We start from the raw sequence: 16,444 nt of genomic DNA, 5'->3' as shown, positions 1-16,444 counted from the left end.
TCTACATGTTAATGCTGGTGCACTTACAGTCCACACACGTACCACAAGTTTGTACATGGAAACATTTCCTTCAGCTTAACCAAAAATCATAAATTTTTTTGGTTGATTTTATTTTAAAGCTTCTTCAAAGACAAGCAGAGTCTGGTTGGGGCTGACTGTCATGTATCCAAGGTAGTGGTAACAAGTAGGCATGGCATCCCACAGTTTGCTGTGGATGATGGTAAACTCCAAAAAAGGCAGACCATTAAGAACAACAAGTATTTGGACACTCACTCACTCTCACACACACACGCACGCACATACAAGCAGTCACAGCTATAGACCACACAGCTGCCTGATACTGTAAAACCTTCCTCTGTGCTTTACTGACAAACTGGGACAAAGAACATATTCTGTTGTTTCCTCTCAGCTTCAATCCATTCTACCAGAATGCATGCTCAATGCATGTTTCCCAGCTACAGCATGCTTGGTGCATGCTTCTCACTTATGGCACAATAAGCCTAAGGTACTGCAATGAACTCTCTGACATCACTTCATCAATGGCCACATTCCCATTGGTGTTAGCAAAGTCAAGGGGCTAAAGTTGTGTTGTTTAATTTTCACCCAACCAGCAACTGTTATTCCAGAGATTTAAAGATCAAGGGTTCTGTGAGCTGATGTAGGGGTGTTTTACGGTTGCATACCTTTAGTAAAAATAGATAGCTAGGTCTGTGATTTCCTCAGTGTGTCACCATTTTGAGGGGGTTCGCAATGGTTAAACATACATTCTGAACACACACCTCATACAGAGGCAAAGGTTTATTAACAGAAGCCTCAGAACACACCATATGCACATACAAACATGGCCAGGACAGGCAGTGGGTTAATTTTCCACATGAAGTGCACCTCCTCTCCATTCAGAGTAAAAAGAGTGTCTTTGTGCAGTATGCAGACTCAATAGCAGGATAGGATATTGGGGGGTGCCAAGGACTGGATGCATTTGAATGAGGCAAAAACCTGTGGAAAAGTCATTTATTAAGTTTGGGATTTAAAAAAAAACAATTAAAATTTGACAAATGCTCACAGAATGATTTTAATGTCTTCTGGGCTTAGTCCTTCTGTAGATTCAGGTTGGATTACAAAAGGTGCCTGCTTCACTTTTCCCTGAAAACCACTTTTTATTGTTGAGAGAGAGAAAGAAAGATATAGACATATATGCATTTTGCATGACTCCTTTCTAGATCAGGTTTTACAGTATATGTTAAAGCTACAAATGGTGGAGTTTACCAGCACAGAAGCCCTTGAGCAGACTGTGGGATGTGTGCAGTAATGAGGTGTAACCGGTGTACCTTGCTGCATGAGAGCTCCAACTCCAAACCAGAAACTATTAAGTAAAGTAAAATTGTTTTCCACCACATCTGAGTCAGGGTTGCACGGGTGGGGATTATACCACTCATAGGGTGTAAACCTGTGGTAGTTAACAGAAACAGTTTGTAAACATCAGGTATAAAAATACAGATGGCACCAGCAAACCCGCTGAACAATGCACAAAATGCAAAGATTAATGAAGAAAACAAAAAGAGAAAACAAAATTAAGCCCATATTCATAAATGTACAGCCGCAGCATGAAAGCTCCAAAGCAGACTTGCAATGCAGACAGAGCTCCGTTTCCAGCCACCAGCCTCCCTTCATTCATTACTGTTATACCGTTTTACTCTTAATGTCACAAATACACCTAAGGCATCTTTCAAAGACAAGGAAAACTGTATTAGCAAAGGCTTTCACAGCCGGGATCTAATAGTTGTTGTGGGTTTTTCGGGCTCTTTGGCCATGTTCTGAAGGTTGCTCTTCCTAATGTTTTGCCAGTCTCTGTGTCCGGCATCTTCAGAGGACAGCACTGAGAGTACAGAGTGCTGTCCTCTGAAGATGCCGGCCACAGAGACTGGCGAAATGTTGGGAAGAACAACCTTCAGAACACGGCCAAAGAGTCCAAAAAACCCACAACAACCACAAGGAAAACTGTTTGCATACAGTACTTCTCCAATAGACACTTAAGGATTTTCAGAATATAAATATGAATATAAAAATTAATATAATCCTCTTTTGAGATGGCTGAATTGCCATGGAAAGAACTGTTTCAAATGCGATATTGAGATCTTCTATGTCCACTGAAACAAACAGCACCTTCCATGCACAGTAGAAATCCATGTGTGTCTTTGTCATCACACAGATCTCTGGTGCTGTGGCCAATCTCTACTTCCCACAGTATCTGTCCCAGCTGCCTATGATCCTAGCAGGGGAGATGCTTCAACCCAAGGAGCTGGGGTGTGATGCCCTCTCCAGCTTAGACTAGGGTTACCAGTAGCAGTTGCGCTTCCCAGTTGTCCATTAATGTTGCACCGTCAATACAACTACACTGTATAACGAATGACGTATGTCTCCAAATGTTGAAAAATATGATGAGGAAACATGCCAGAGAATCCCAAATAGAGCATAGCCCATAACTTTCTTCTATATATCCTTTTCATATTTAGAGATACTCTTCCTGTTTTCCTGTTGTAAGCGCATATGTGCACGCGTGTGCATGTAGAGAAAGCGAGCGAGCAAGCATACAAAAACATTAGCATATGCTATGAATATGAATGAATCGACCAAAGGAATACTGATTCTGCACTATCATTTTAGATGTACAGAGCACAGGGTGGGCATGAACTGAGGTTCTCGTTGACAGTCTCTGCTACCTTATCTCTATGCACATGTGTCAGCTACAAGCCTCATAGACTACCTAATCCTTCTCAGGGGTGCTACTAAGCTGCAATCTTGCTGCTACCTGGCTGAGCAGTCATTCATGTCTTCAGAGACCAATCTAGTGCCACCAATTGCTAGAAAAGAATGTCAAAGCTCGAGGCTTTCAGTTTGGGGTGCTCCTTGCTGGGAAAGGATTCTGTCAAACTAAGCAGCTGTTCCCTCCTTCTTCTCTGGGAGATACTTTTACATTCATTCACCCTTGAGTGACACCATCTGAGACCCTGAAAATAATGCTTTTTGGACTACAGTATGTCTTTCAGAATCTTTAGTTAGCGTTGCCATTGGTCATGCTGCCTCTGGGATTCTGGGAATTCTAGTACAGAAAAACTAAGTATATTGCTTAAGGTCCACACTATTTATCTCTAGTCCTCTTGACCAGATGTAGATAGTTCTGCTTCTGGAACTTGGTGCTTCCCTAAAGTAACTTTTGCTATTTGCATGGGCTTTTCTGGAATGAGAGCCAGTTTCTTCCTGTACATGTATATGGAAGCTTGATCATCTGTGGTTGCCTGATCCCCTCCCAGTGTAGGATGTAGCTGTAGGACTCATGAAAAGGATGGATGCTAACAAGGCTGCTCATCTCTGAAGACATATATAAGCGCAGGAGCTGTGTAAGCAAAAGGAGGCTTATGCTTACATCCCAAGGAAGCCAGATGGGAGGCTCCTCCTTCTCACAACCATGCTGTGCACATTTGCTGGAGCACTTGTACACAAAAAAATTTGACTTCTACTTGTAGATCCCTATCATGGGGCTGACTCATGCCTTTGGAAACAAGAGTGCTAACAAATAACAAAGAATCCTATGACAGCAGTGCCTTAAATATCTTACAAGAGGCTAACAAGGAAATCAAGAATTAAATCTTGACAAATGGAAGGTCTCCATGTTTGCCAAAATAAATAAATAAAGTATACTGTGATCTATACAATTCTTGGCAAAATTATATTACGTCTGTTCCTAGCCACAGAGCCCTGCCTGCTGCTGATTCACACAGCTGTAGGACATACTTTTATTGTGATGTTTATGAATATGGCTTTAATTGACAATGTCATGCCAGTACATTTTAATTGCCATTTTAACAATATAATTAAGCTTTGAATTTATGCACTCTTGCAACTAGAGTGCTGTGCTAGGCTTGAAGCAATGAACACTGATAATAATGAAGGCACTAATTGGAACAGTTTGTTGTTAGGATGCTGTTAGTTAAATAACGTCTTCATTATTAATACAATAGGTAATTTCTTTTTAAAAATCAACACAGGATGCAGAATACAGATTCAGTCTTTTTTTTTTTTTGCATGAATTATAGAAAGCAACAATAAAAAAAACCCAAGGCCTGTAATTTGAAACACAGGACTAAAATAAGCCCTTTATTCAATAAAGCACTGATTATAAAAGCACTTCTGAATTTTCTTAAGAAAAACTCGTGAAGCAGTTTTGGACATTTTGACCCGCCTGCTGTCCCTTGCCTGAGCTGCTGCTGCTGCTGCTCAGAGCTTGGAAAAGCAACTTTGTTGATGACAGATTCCCACTACTCCCATGGCCAGTCACCATGCTGGCTGAGAGAATTTGGGAGTGCATCCCAAAAAAGGGCCCTTTCCAAATTCTGGCTTCCACCATTGTTGCCAATCAGATAGAACTGTGTCTGCATGCTTACTGGGTAAAGGTAAAGGTTCCCCTTGACAATTTTTGTCCAGTCATGTTCGACTCTAGGGGGTGGTGCTCATCCCCGTTTCCAAGCCATAGAGCCAGCGTTTTGTCCGAAGACAATCTTCCGTGGTCACATGGCCAGTGCGACTTAGACACGGAATGCTGTTACCTTCCCACGAAGGTAGTCCCTATTTATCTACTTGCATTTGCATGCTTTCGAACTGCTAGGTTGGCAGGAGCTGGGACAAGCGACAGGCGCTCACTCTGTCACATGGATTCGATCTTACAGCTGAAGATCTACAGACCTTACAGCACAGAGGCTTCTGCGGTTTAACCCGCAGCGCCACCATGTCCCCCTGCATGCTTATTACAGCAAACCAAATAATAAAGGAAGAAATGAGCAACACTGCCACTGAGTGGAGGTATCCTGGGAGTAGAAGACAGGGGCTGACAAAATGATTGGTAGCACTGTGTTTTGGAACAGCTGGAGAAGCATGGCTCCTCCAGCGGGACCTCAAAATTATAGCCAGCATGGATTAATGGAACCCTGAGCAAGATGCACCTTCAGCCTCCCCCCCATAATCAACATAAAGCTTGCTTCCCTTTCTAATTATCCATAGTGCTTAGATTATTTACAGCCTTTTCAGTATATTGTGTTGGAGTTGACACACACTGTCACCGCGTATGATACACCCTGAATTATTAATTATTTGCATGGTGTTGTTTCATTTTGTGTTGTTTTCAAAGCAAAGGTTATGTAGGCAAAGATGCACCAATTGCTGAAGCAAACAAACCAAACAAATGAATCAAAGAGCTGTTGCCAGAAAATAAATCATGTTTGTCTTTTAAAAAATTCAGCATATTTTCCCCTCCCAATTTGTTTAGAGTGCAGAATTTGGAGCTATCACAACTGAGCCTGCCTGATCTCAAATGAGCAAGATAAGTCTTTCTCTCACGAGAATGATGTGTATTAAATACTGCTGAGTGGGGAAAACTACCCCACTAGAGGTATAAATTCCCTTGGTTTACCTTGTTACCTTGGGCAAACTTTATTTCATTTCTTTACTACTACAGGGCCAACTTACACCAAGCAGAAGATTTACAGTGGTGCCTCGCTTGACGACGATAATCCGTTCCAGCAAAACTGCTGTAGAACGAAATCGTTGTCAAGCGAAAGTAAAAAAAACCAATTGAAATGCATTGAAAACTGGTTCAATGCGTTCTAATGGGCGAAATACCTCATCGTGCAGTGAAGATCCTCCGTAGGTCAGCCATTTTCCGGTGCCTGTTTAGCGAGGAATCCGTCCTAAACACAGCGGGGAGCCATTCTGCACAGCGGGAGGCCATTTTGAGAGCAGCCGATCAGCTGTTTTAAAATCATTGTTTAGCAAAGAATCGGGTCCCGACGCAGGGAACCGATCGTCGTAAAGTGAATTTTCCCCATTTAAACATTGTTTTGCGATCGAAAAACCTCATTGTAAAGCGGATTCGTCGTGGAATGGGGTAATCGTCAAGCGGGGCACCACTGTACATTGAATAAATCTCATGGACTGGGTCTTCATTCCATGAGAAATTCACATTTACTCAGAACTATTAAATAGTGGTTGAAATCCTAGTGTTAGCATACTTAATTACACTACAGTAAACACATTAAATCAATGGAGATTTTGTGAGTCAACTCCTTTGTAAGTTCCACTGATTCAAATGTGCCTATTGTAACTGTGACTTACTTTAGCATAATAAATCACAGTTACAGTAGACCCATCTGAATCAATGGAACCTACAGATTCAATGGGCCTACTCCAGTGCAATTTGCTAGGATAAACACCAGGAGTTCGGCTGATATTTCTGGACTGCATCTGACGTGACCTTTACTCTGTGAAAGATTGTTTTGCCAAACAAGTTAAATGTTAGCGTACTGCTGGATTCTTTGTTGTATTTCTGTGCATTCATCTTCCAATTTATTTGGAGAGTGGCAGAGTTAACAGGCAGGGTGTGGGGTATCTATATGATTAGTGCAGCCCTCCAAAAAGCTATACATCAAAAATAGGGAACAAGTATTAGAATCACAATGAATATTCAACATGATTAATCTAGGTAAGTGGTTCCCAACCTTAGGCTCCCCAGATGTTCTTGAACTCAAAACTCCCAAGAAGTCTTCACCACTAGCTGTGCTTACTAAAATTTCTGGGAGTTGTACAACAAAAACATCTGGAGACCCAAGATTGGGAACAAATGCAGCTGTTAAAGAAGTGATACACTTCATTGTTTTAAAAACGCATCTATTGCTACAAGGCAGTAGCAGTTTGTAACCTGCACTTATATTCATTGTCATATAGTTATGAAAAACATTAAGAAAAACAAGCAGTATTATGTAAACACTCTTTAAATATGAAATCTAATCCAATCCACCTTGGTCTCTTCACTTCAGTGTTAAGCCTGAGGCTCTTAACATATTGTGCAGAGGTTGGTGCAAAAGAAATAAATCAAACTGGATTAAACTCTAATTCTGTTGAAGTCTGCTGCAGCAGCTATGCAAAACAGAAGGCATATATAACTTCCTTCGGAAATATTAGGAAAATGTCAGTAGGAGCTTGTGCACAGGCTGCAAAAAAGTGCTACAACATGGTTTCCGCACTCCCTTCGTGCACTAGTATCTCTTGCTGAATAAAATACCCCACTCTGACAATAACAGAAACGTGACATCTAAAAATATTTGGCTTACAATCCCCAGAATCCCCCCCTCCAAATTTTGGTGGTTACTGGGCCCTCCAGTCTAGGAAAATCACTTTTCTCAAATCCCCCAAAGTTCAGTCTGCAAATGGATTATGTGCATTTTTGTCCTCTTAATACAGAATGTAATTTTTTTAAAGTAAAACTTCTGTGATAGGATTGCATAAAGAATAGAAAATGATGGTTGAAATTTTCCAAGTGAAAAGAGAATTGATTGTTAGGTGTTATCTTATTAAAATGGAAGAATATGTACCAATATTACTGACTCCCTCTCTGTTCCCAGGTACATTATAGTAGAAAAGCTTCTAGAAATACATTTCCAAAAACAGGTAACATTTCATTGACTGACAAAGGCTACAACTTTAATAGTACATCAGTTCCAGCCCTTACATACTGTCACTACTACACAACTTTAGGGATTTGTATGGAAAATATTCCACATGTATGATCAAGAAGAAATCTGACCACTGATGGTCATGGGATGAGGCCTTCTCTGTTGCTGCTCCCAGATTCTTGAACTCGTATCTCATGAGGATAGATTGCCCCATCTTTATTGTCTTCCCACAAGTAGATGAAGACCTTTCTCTTTAGCCAAGCATTTTCTGAGTGAATGGCTGCCAAGTGGGTTTTTTTAAAAAAATGGATTACTGCATCAGTTTTGCTCATGGGTTGTTGTGTTTTTTTGGTATTGTATCCATTGATCCTTTCAGAATTGTACACTCACTGTTATTAACTTAAATACTGTTCTTTAATTGTTATAAGCCACCTTCAGTCCTTTTTTTTAAAAGGCCAGGTTAAAAATATTTTAAATAAATTAAATGGATGTACAATTAACACATGAAACAGGAGGGAAATTATTTTTTAAAAGTACATAAAAACATGTAAAAACTAACTACAGCCCTCCTCTCATCCAGTCTCTGTTTATTTGGGATGTGGTGGTCAAGGGTTTTGGAAAACAAAATGTACCCTGGACAGAGAAGAATATGCCTTTCTTTAAGAAAGAACATTATTTTCAGAGAGATACACTCATTGTGTTTTTGATTCTGATGGCCACCTGACCTGCCATTTTGGGACACTTGGACAGCAAAAATTCTCAGAGAGAGGTGGTCCTTCAGATGTTTTAGACTTCAGTTTCCTGGAATCTCCACCCAGCATGGCCAGTGGTAAGGGATTCTTGGAATTGTGCTCCATAATAACTAGGGATTCAAAGGTTTTTCAGTCATGCTGTACAGCATTCGACTCTTGATATGCTTTGTCTTGATTGAAAAGGGAAGCACTGGGAGACAAAAGTTTTATTTTCTGACACAGTTTCTATGCCCCAATAATAATAATAATAATAATAATAATAATAATAATAATAATAATAATAATAATAATAATAATAATAATAATAATAATAATAATAAAAAGGATTAACTTTCTAACCACCAGGAAGTTGTTGCAGACACAAAAGACAATGACAGAAAAGAAAGGTGAAAAACAGAAGTATTTGGTGAACTGGGCACCAGTTCTGGGGATTATCATGCACTGTTGAGTACCTGTTTCTAAAGAGGTAACTGGCTAGAATGAGATGGCCATCTGGTTATGGAGACAGGAGTTTAATTCACCACTGAGCCTTATAGGAGAAGAATTAGCCTTTGTGGTCTTTGGCAAACTGCATGATCCCAGTACACCCCAAAAGAAGGGTAATGTAAACCATTTCAGAGTACTCTAGAAAAGGGTATACAATTAATTAATTAGCCGTGTCAGCCTGTCCTTACATGTTGATGCAACAAAAGGGGTGTGTGAAAGAAAGCTAGGGAAGAGGACCAAGGGACAAAATGTCATGGCACCTTCAGAATTAATAAATTTATTACACTGCGAGTGTTTATGGATCAAAATCCATTTTCTTACACACATGGAATGGTCATACTATATGTCACTTATATTTACACATATATCCAAGCTCGAGGTCATGCAACTGTGGAATCAAGACCTTCCAGGGAATGCAGAAGCTGTAAGTTATTGGGTTTTTTTACCTAGTTGAGAATAGAGCCACTCTTATTTCTGGTTCATGACACCAGGGATTTAGAGGGACAAACGGTCAATGATGGCTGGATTGTTATTTAGTCAAGTGTGAGATTGTGATCTGTGCAGAGTAAAATATATAATTCATAGTGCAGTGAGCAATGTTTGTGGGAATCTATGGCTGTAAAATGTGGTTGTGACAGCACAGCATATCATTTGCAGGGAAACAAACACCTTATTTCACTGTCTGCTTTGACAGTTATCTGTGCTTTGATAATTACTTTAGTGGAACAAAAATGATCTATCTTCAGTAGTGTAATGTAACTCAGTGGTTGTTTAAAATTTCCTTCTTTAGAGAAACTCTCAGCATTAACCTAGCAGCAGATTAATCCTTGTGTTGCTAAAGATTTTCGGAAATGTTTTGGAGAAGATGGCTAGTTTTAGAGAGACATACGCTGCAGGCAACTACATACCGCTGCCTCATATGAATGTGAAGTATGCTTTGGAACATTCTGACCGTTTCTCATGGTAAATCCACTGGATTTATCCAATGCTTCATGACAGGAAATCCACTTGCAGAAAGCGATTTTCTCACCATAATCTCCCCGAATCCCCTGAAATGTCACTCTGGGAGGTAACAAACCCATTAAAAAAGACTTGGGGTGGAACTCTTGTTCTTCTTCCTGTTCCTTTCCTACCAGAGAATGGCTGTCTTGACTTTGCACATGGCAGCTGCCAACAAACATACGTTGTGTCCTAGTAACTAGTCATCCAGGTGCTACTTCTCTTTCTGGTGTTTCTTTCCTCATTTATTTACTCTTGAATGATCATCTATAATTGCCCCTAATCAGATATATTTAAGACAATTAACTAAATAAATAATTGCTTTGTGGAGATAAGTACAGCATTCATGTCCTGCTTGTAAATGACTGCTTTGTGGCAATCCCAGTAGAAGAAAACAGTGTGTTGAATCTGGTAGTTTATCTGGCCTTATCCATCACAGTTCTTCTTGAAGTCTTATGATTGTAGACACCCAAATCAGTTCACAGATGTTATCTTTTATCACCTTCTTTCACAATAATAGAATTCTCTTGTACACAATATTATAGCACGAGATACTGGACAGCACATTTTAGGTTATTATCTTTGAGACAAGAATAATTTACATAACCAGCATACAGTGTGTAGGAAAAAACGAATGAATTAAATTTCAGAAACCTTTGAACTTACCTTGCAATGACGAAAAGCACACAACTGACTCCAAGGCAGGCTAGCAGGACATACATCCAAATATCAGGAGAAAGTGGGTTTAGAAAGGAAAAAACACCAGGGTTTGTGCCATTGGGCTTCCGGTATAAAATACTGATTCCCAGCGTCATGAAGGGCTTTGAGAAGTCAATTACTTTTTCTCTTACGTAGGTAATAGTGAGAGGAGCAACTGCCAGGTCAGCTTTCTGAGAAACATAAATTGGAAAATAATGTTCTTATTTCTTCTTCTGTTCAGCCAAGCATATTTTTCTATTCCACCACTAACTTTCATCAGTAAGTAGCAAATAAAACTAAATTTGTTCTGAATTATAGATATGGATAAACATTTAAAGGAAAACATTTTCTCTCACTGGGAAGAAAAAAGAATTTGGGAACTCAGGGACAAAGCAGGGGGACACCTCCCTCCACCATTTGGGAATGAGTCCTCCTCCCTGCTTAGTCTCTAAGCTACCACTGGAAACCAAACTTCAGACAAGCAATACTGACGTCACTTTACATGTATGATTGGGTGATGCTTTTAAGTAGCATTTGACCTGTGTTTTGCTTTTTTTCTTATGAAACATGACTAAATGGTCAGAATTCTATTGCTTCTGAACATCAGTACAGTGGTGCCTTGACTTATGAACATCCCTACTTACAAACTTTTCGACTTACGAACAGCCCCGTTCGCAAAATTTTGCTTCGACTTGCGAATGGAGCCTCAAGTTACAAACAAAAATGCAGGGAAGGCGGGGAAAGCATGAAATTTGAACTTTCAGTTAACCATTGGCCAGCGAAAAGGCTACTTGTCTGCTACCTCGCTCGTCCAATCGGTTAGAGAGTGGATATGGAGAGAGACTTCAGACTGCCTGGTACTGTACTGCTTGGTACTGTACTGTATGTACTTTTTTTTTTTTGCTTTTAAATTATTTTTTTAATTTTTGACTTTCTTTTTTAAAACAGGGAGACCGCCTGTTCTGGATGAGTACACTGTATGTACAGGGGGTTTTGCAGCTTGGGGGGGGTAGGGTTAGGTGGGGGGTTATGTTTCTGTGCTCTGATGGGTCTTGCAGTATGGATTTAAAATGTGAAAAGTAGACTGTAATATTAAATTAAAATTAAATGTGAAAATTAGACAGTACAGTAATTTTTAAATGTAAAATTTATTTATTTATTTTTGCATTCTGTGGCTTCTAGGGTTTGTGTACTGTGACCTCTCTGTTGTTTTAAAATATGTGAGTTTAAAATGTGGTTTCAAAGTCTTTTTTTTCCTTAAAATCAGAAAATATTCTGTAAGTGGCTGTGCTGGTTGTATATATATGCTGCAATGTAACTGCAACAGTGTAAACCACAGTGGCAAACAATCCTGTGGGATTGTATGCAATAGAATGTAACACCAGATATACAGTAGACCATAAATTGCTACACGTGAGATGTAACCACACACCTGAGACTCTTAAAGCCGACGAACATTTTGTTTACACAGATTAACATGGTTACCTCTTCAAAAACGATGGCAAATTGCTGTTAGTTAAGGAGTCGACAGTTGTTCTCCTGTTTGTGCACCAGCTGCATACTGTGGCATGTGTCAGGAATGCAGGTAGTGACTCCTTAACTAGCAGTAATTCATTCTTATGATTTATGCTGGCCCACATAAGTAATAAGATGCTGGCTTTATCCAGGTGATTAAACCAATGCTATGATGAATCAATATTGTTACAGTTCTAGTACATGGAATTTGATATGCCTTATGGAAGGTACTGCAGACCACAGTTCTAAGTCTTAAGACTAACATTTTCATAAGAAAATATGCAAGTGTAAAATAAAGGAGCACACCGCAGGCAACTTATGTGTCTCCTGTACTTGTTTCTGCAATACTTTTATTGCTTCACCAGGAGAAGTGACATGCACAGAAATCCAGTGAGGGGGTCTACTGTCCAGGAATGCTCATGCTTTCATCATATATTAGTTGGTAGTTAAGATCTCCTAAGATTTTTTGTTTCAGTAGGCTAACACGGCTATCCTGTTGTGTATTTTAAAAGCTATTATTGGTCTCTTTGTCTGTTTACTAATAGCTAGGCCATATATTATGTTCATTACATGAGAGGCAGGCTGCTGCCAAAGAACATTAGAGAAAATAATGCTCTAGAGGAGCATGGAATATCAGCTGTTAAGTGCTGAGATAACCAAAGATAAATAACAGATGAATAATGGTGGTCAGCACTGCCACATTCCTTGTGTTTAACAGTTTCCTTCCAGCTTTTTTGGCCTGCTGACATGGAACTCTCAAAATTCTCACTTGGTTGTTACAGAACAGAACTGCATTCTGTATAGACACTCCTAGTATTCTAGGAAAAATATTGCACCTTTTCCCATTCTAATTCTTCTTGCATTTCAAAGAGCTTTTCAGAGCACACTCCTGTAGATGCTTAACCAGAAAAAACCCTGTTTACTTAATGGGGCTTGCTTCTGACCAGACATGCATTGGAATGCATTGTCTATTCTTTTAAAAAAAATGGTATAGTGGCCTGTTAGTTTAAATCAAAGCTCGGAAAGGTTACCTTGTTCTTATAACTGTAACTCCAAAAATCTTCCCACCATGACCATCTTGTCTGGGGAATTTTGGGAGCTGTAGCTCAGAAGTAACTTTTTCAAGCTCTAGCTTAAATGTTTCTATTCAGTGGTTACACAGTGAATAGGTTAATAAGGATCATGACTCATTCTTACATGATCTATGAGTTCTTTGACCATGCCATTCCATTCTCCTTTGTCATTCTGGGCTCCATATTTACCATCAGACACAAGTTTCACTTCATAGATAAAGCCTAAAATATTTGATAACTCCTTCAACAAATCCAGGCAATATCCTTCAAATCTGTCATTGCCATAAAGCGGTTTGTCAGATTTCTTGTACATAACATAGGGATCTTCCTGTATGGAAAAAAACAACACAAAAAAATGGCTGTGAGAAATTGGGTACTTATGAGACTCTTTAAGCTTAATTAAAAAAAAAAAACCAGAAACATGTTAATCATTTGTATTTATGTTTATCACTGAAGCTTTGAATCAAAATGTTTTTTAAAATAAAAAGCCTAGTAATTTCAAGCTCTAAAAATTCCTGTTAGAATTAACAGATGGTCAGTACTAGTGATTGGACAAACCACTGGTTGGGGTAATTCAGAGCCCTGCCTCCTCCAGCAGGTGCCCATTCAGAGGCAGTGCCTAGAGGAGGTAGGGCAGGGAAGCTGGGCACTGTCTCTAAGTGGGCGCCTTCTGGAGGGGGCAGGGCATTGAACTATGAATTAGTTGTGTGCAGCTGGTAAGCAAACCACACAGAACCACCAAACCAGTGGTTCATGCCTATCTTTAGTCAGTATGCAAAGTATTATGGTTAATTAATTAATTTGAAATGCTATCAAATCAGTTTCAACTTTGTTTTTGTTTAGTCGTTAAGTTGTGTCCGACTTTTCGTGACCCCATGGACCAGAGCACGCCAGGCCCTTCTGTCTTCCACTGTCTCCTGGAGCTGGGTCAAATTCATGTTGGTCGCTTCAATGACACTGTCCAACCAAGCGGGGGAGAACAGCTGATCGGCGGTTCCAAAATGGCCGCCGGAAGGTCCGCGCTGCATTTTCGCACCCTGCCCTCGCTTACCGAGGGCGCAAAAGTGGCGGCGCTATGGAGGAAGATTGCTTAACGGTGAGTTTTAAAGCCATAGGAACGCGTTTCTATGGCTTTCTTATTTCCGTTTAGCGATGTTTCGCTATAACGAAGGTTAATCCAGAACGGATTAACCTCGCTATGCGAGGCACCACTGTACAGTCAACCCTCAACTTACGAATGGCCCTATTTACAAACATTTCAACTTGCGAACTGCTCTGATGGGGAAATATTCCCTCGACTTACAAACTTCCCTCAAGTTACGAATGGAAAAAAAGTGTGGGGAAGGGAGGGAAAGCGGGAAATTCAAACTTTCAGTTAGCAAAGAGGCTGCTTGTCTGCTTCCTCACTCATCCAAGCGGTTAGAGAACTGGGAGAAGGACCTGGGACTGCCTGGTATTGTCATTTTAAAATGTAAAATTTTGTTTAAAAGCTACTTGTTTGGGGTTAAACCGTGTTTGGGTGAAAAGCTGCTCTGTTTGAGTTGAAACCTGCTTGTGTAGAAACATGCATGCTTGCTGTAGAAGCTGCTTGTTTTGCTTTAAAAGCTGCCTGGGAAACCTTTCAGACCAGCACCAATCAGCTGTGAGGCAGGGAGAGGGAGGGGGAAGGAGCAGAGAAGAGCACAAAATGGCTGCCGGTTGCCTGCTGGCTTTTAGCTGTTTGGTGCTCTTTTTCGGCTGTTCAGGGGCCTACCAAAGCACTGTGAGGAGCCAGGCTCAGTCTACAGTACCTGATAAGTGACTTTCTTTCATTTTTTTTTAAGTTTCTGACCTCTTTCCCCCATAGGAATGCATTAATTAATTTTCAATGCATTCCTACGGGAAATTAGGATTCAACTTACAAACTTTTCGACTTACGAACATCCTTCTGGAACGGATTAAGTTCGTAAGCTGAGGGTTGATTGTATTACATATGTTTTAATTACTGTGAGCTGACTTAAGTCCCAACACGGACAGAGACAGCATAAAAATAAAAAAGAAACTCCCTTCTGAGTTGCAATATATTTCTTTTCTTATTTTCCCTTATTTTATTATCCCTCCATTTTATTATAATTGTAATGATTGTACGGTTAGGTACTTTTCTGGGTTTTATTGTTTGATTTTATATTGTAAGATGCCTAGAGTGGATGAGGCGCCCAGATAGGCAGGGTATAAATCAAATAAATAAATAAATAAATAAATAAATAAATAAATAAATAAATAAATAAATAAATATTATTATTATTGTTGTTGTTGTTGTTGTTGTTGTTATTGTTGTTATTGTTATTAACAACAACAACAACAACAACAACAACAACAACAACAACAACAACAACAACAATAATAATAATAATAATAATAATAATAATAATAATAATAATAATAATAATAATAATAATAATAATAATAATAATAATAATAATAATAATAATGTCCTTCTGATGGATTTTAAGGAGCAAAAACACATACATGACATATAATGGCAAAAATATCATATAATGTTTAACTTTCCTTCTGTTTTGTTTTAATTTGTATTCTTTGTGATTTTAATGATTTTTAATGTATTTTCCGCAATTTTAATGGTTTAATGAATCTTAATAAATGATCCAAAGTAGTAGATACAGTGGCCAGATTCCTGTTGGTTACAATGTAAGCTAACAATCATGCCTGGGAAACCACCTACACTTCTAGGTTGCTATTGTGCTCCTTAGCTTTTTCAGGTCAGTGAAGCACTCACGTGTCCTATTGGTCATGCAATGGCACTTGTTCATGCAGTGAATGGCAAGAGCTGAGAAAAAACTGCTCTGCAACTTGCAACAAAACAGATCCTTAGGTTTTTGGTTAAAACTTGCATCTGTTATATAATGTTTTTTATTTTTGATTGACTGTGCCTGGTAGGGGCAAAATAATAATAATAATAATAATAATAATAATAATAATAATAATAATAATAATAATAATAATAATAATAATAATAATAATAATAATAATAATAATAATAATAATAATGTGACATCAAGTCAATTCTGACTAATGGCAACCCTTTTCAGGGTTTTCCAAGTAGAGAATGCTCAGAAGTGGTTTACAGCTTGCCCGAAGTCACACAGGCTACTTCTACTCACAGAAGACGCAGTGGGGAATTGACCTTCCAACCTCTGTCTCCAGAGTCAGATAGCTAAATCACTGAGCTGTCCAGCTGGCCTTATACACTTCATTTTTCTGGATGGAATTTTGGCCAGGGAGTTATTCTTTTTTTTAAAAAAGACAAACTTGCACAGTTGCAGTTGGCTTTGGTATCATTTTTTATTTGCTTGCTTGTTTTATTTTAACTTTGGTTCTCTTTCTAACAACAGTGATTTCTTCACGTAGCCAATGACTT

The 16,444-nt window shown here is 39.1% G+C and overlaps 1 protein-coding gene across 9 annotated transcripts in view; it reads right to left on the bottom strand.

The window, feature by feature from the left end:
* Window positions 1–16,444, bottom strand: part of GRIK1 (glutamate ionotropic receptor kainate type subunit 1) — a 174,519-nt gene that overhangs the window by 24,921 nt on the left and 133,154 nt on the right. For 6 of the 9 annotated variants that reach the window (XR_013542879.1, XM_072994072.2, XM_020796267.3 and 3 more), the window contains 3 exons: window positions 13,151–13,354; window positions 10,406–10,629; window positions 1,329–1,447 (listed from right to left, as the gene is read on the bottom strand). Coding sequence is in view for 5 of the 9 variants with exons in the window: in XM_072994072.2 (XP_072850173.1) it covers window positions 1,329–1,447; window positions 10,406–10,629; window positions 13,151–13,354 (547 nt within the window). In the remaining 4 variants the exon portion in view is untranslated. The remainder of the gene's footprint in view (window positions 1–1,328; window positions 1,448–10,405; window positions 10,630–13,150; window positions 13,355–16,444) is intronic. The other 3 variants (XR_013542877.1, XR_013542880.1, XR_013542878.1) reach the window with 1 other exon arrangement.

Source organism: Pogona vitticeps, chromosome 3 (genome assembly GCF_051106095.1).
Source record: "Pogona vitticeps strain Pit_001003342236 chromosome 3, PviZW2.1, whole genome shotgun sequence".
NCBI classification, from domain to species: Eukaryota; Metazoa; Chordata; class Lepidosauria; order Squamata; family Agamidae; genus Pogona; species Pogona vitticeps.
Note: the sequence above shows the minus strand (reverse complement) of the source record. Positions and strands in the feature narration are given on the sequence as shown.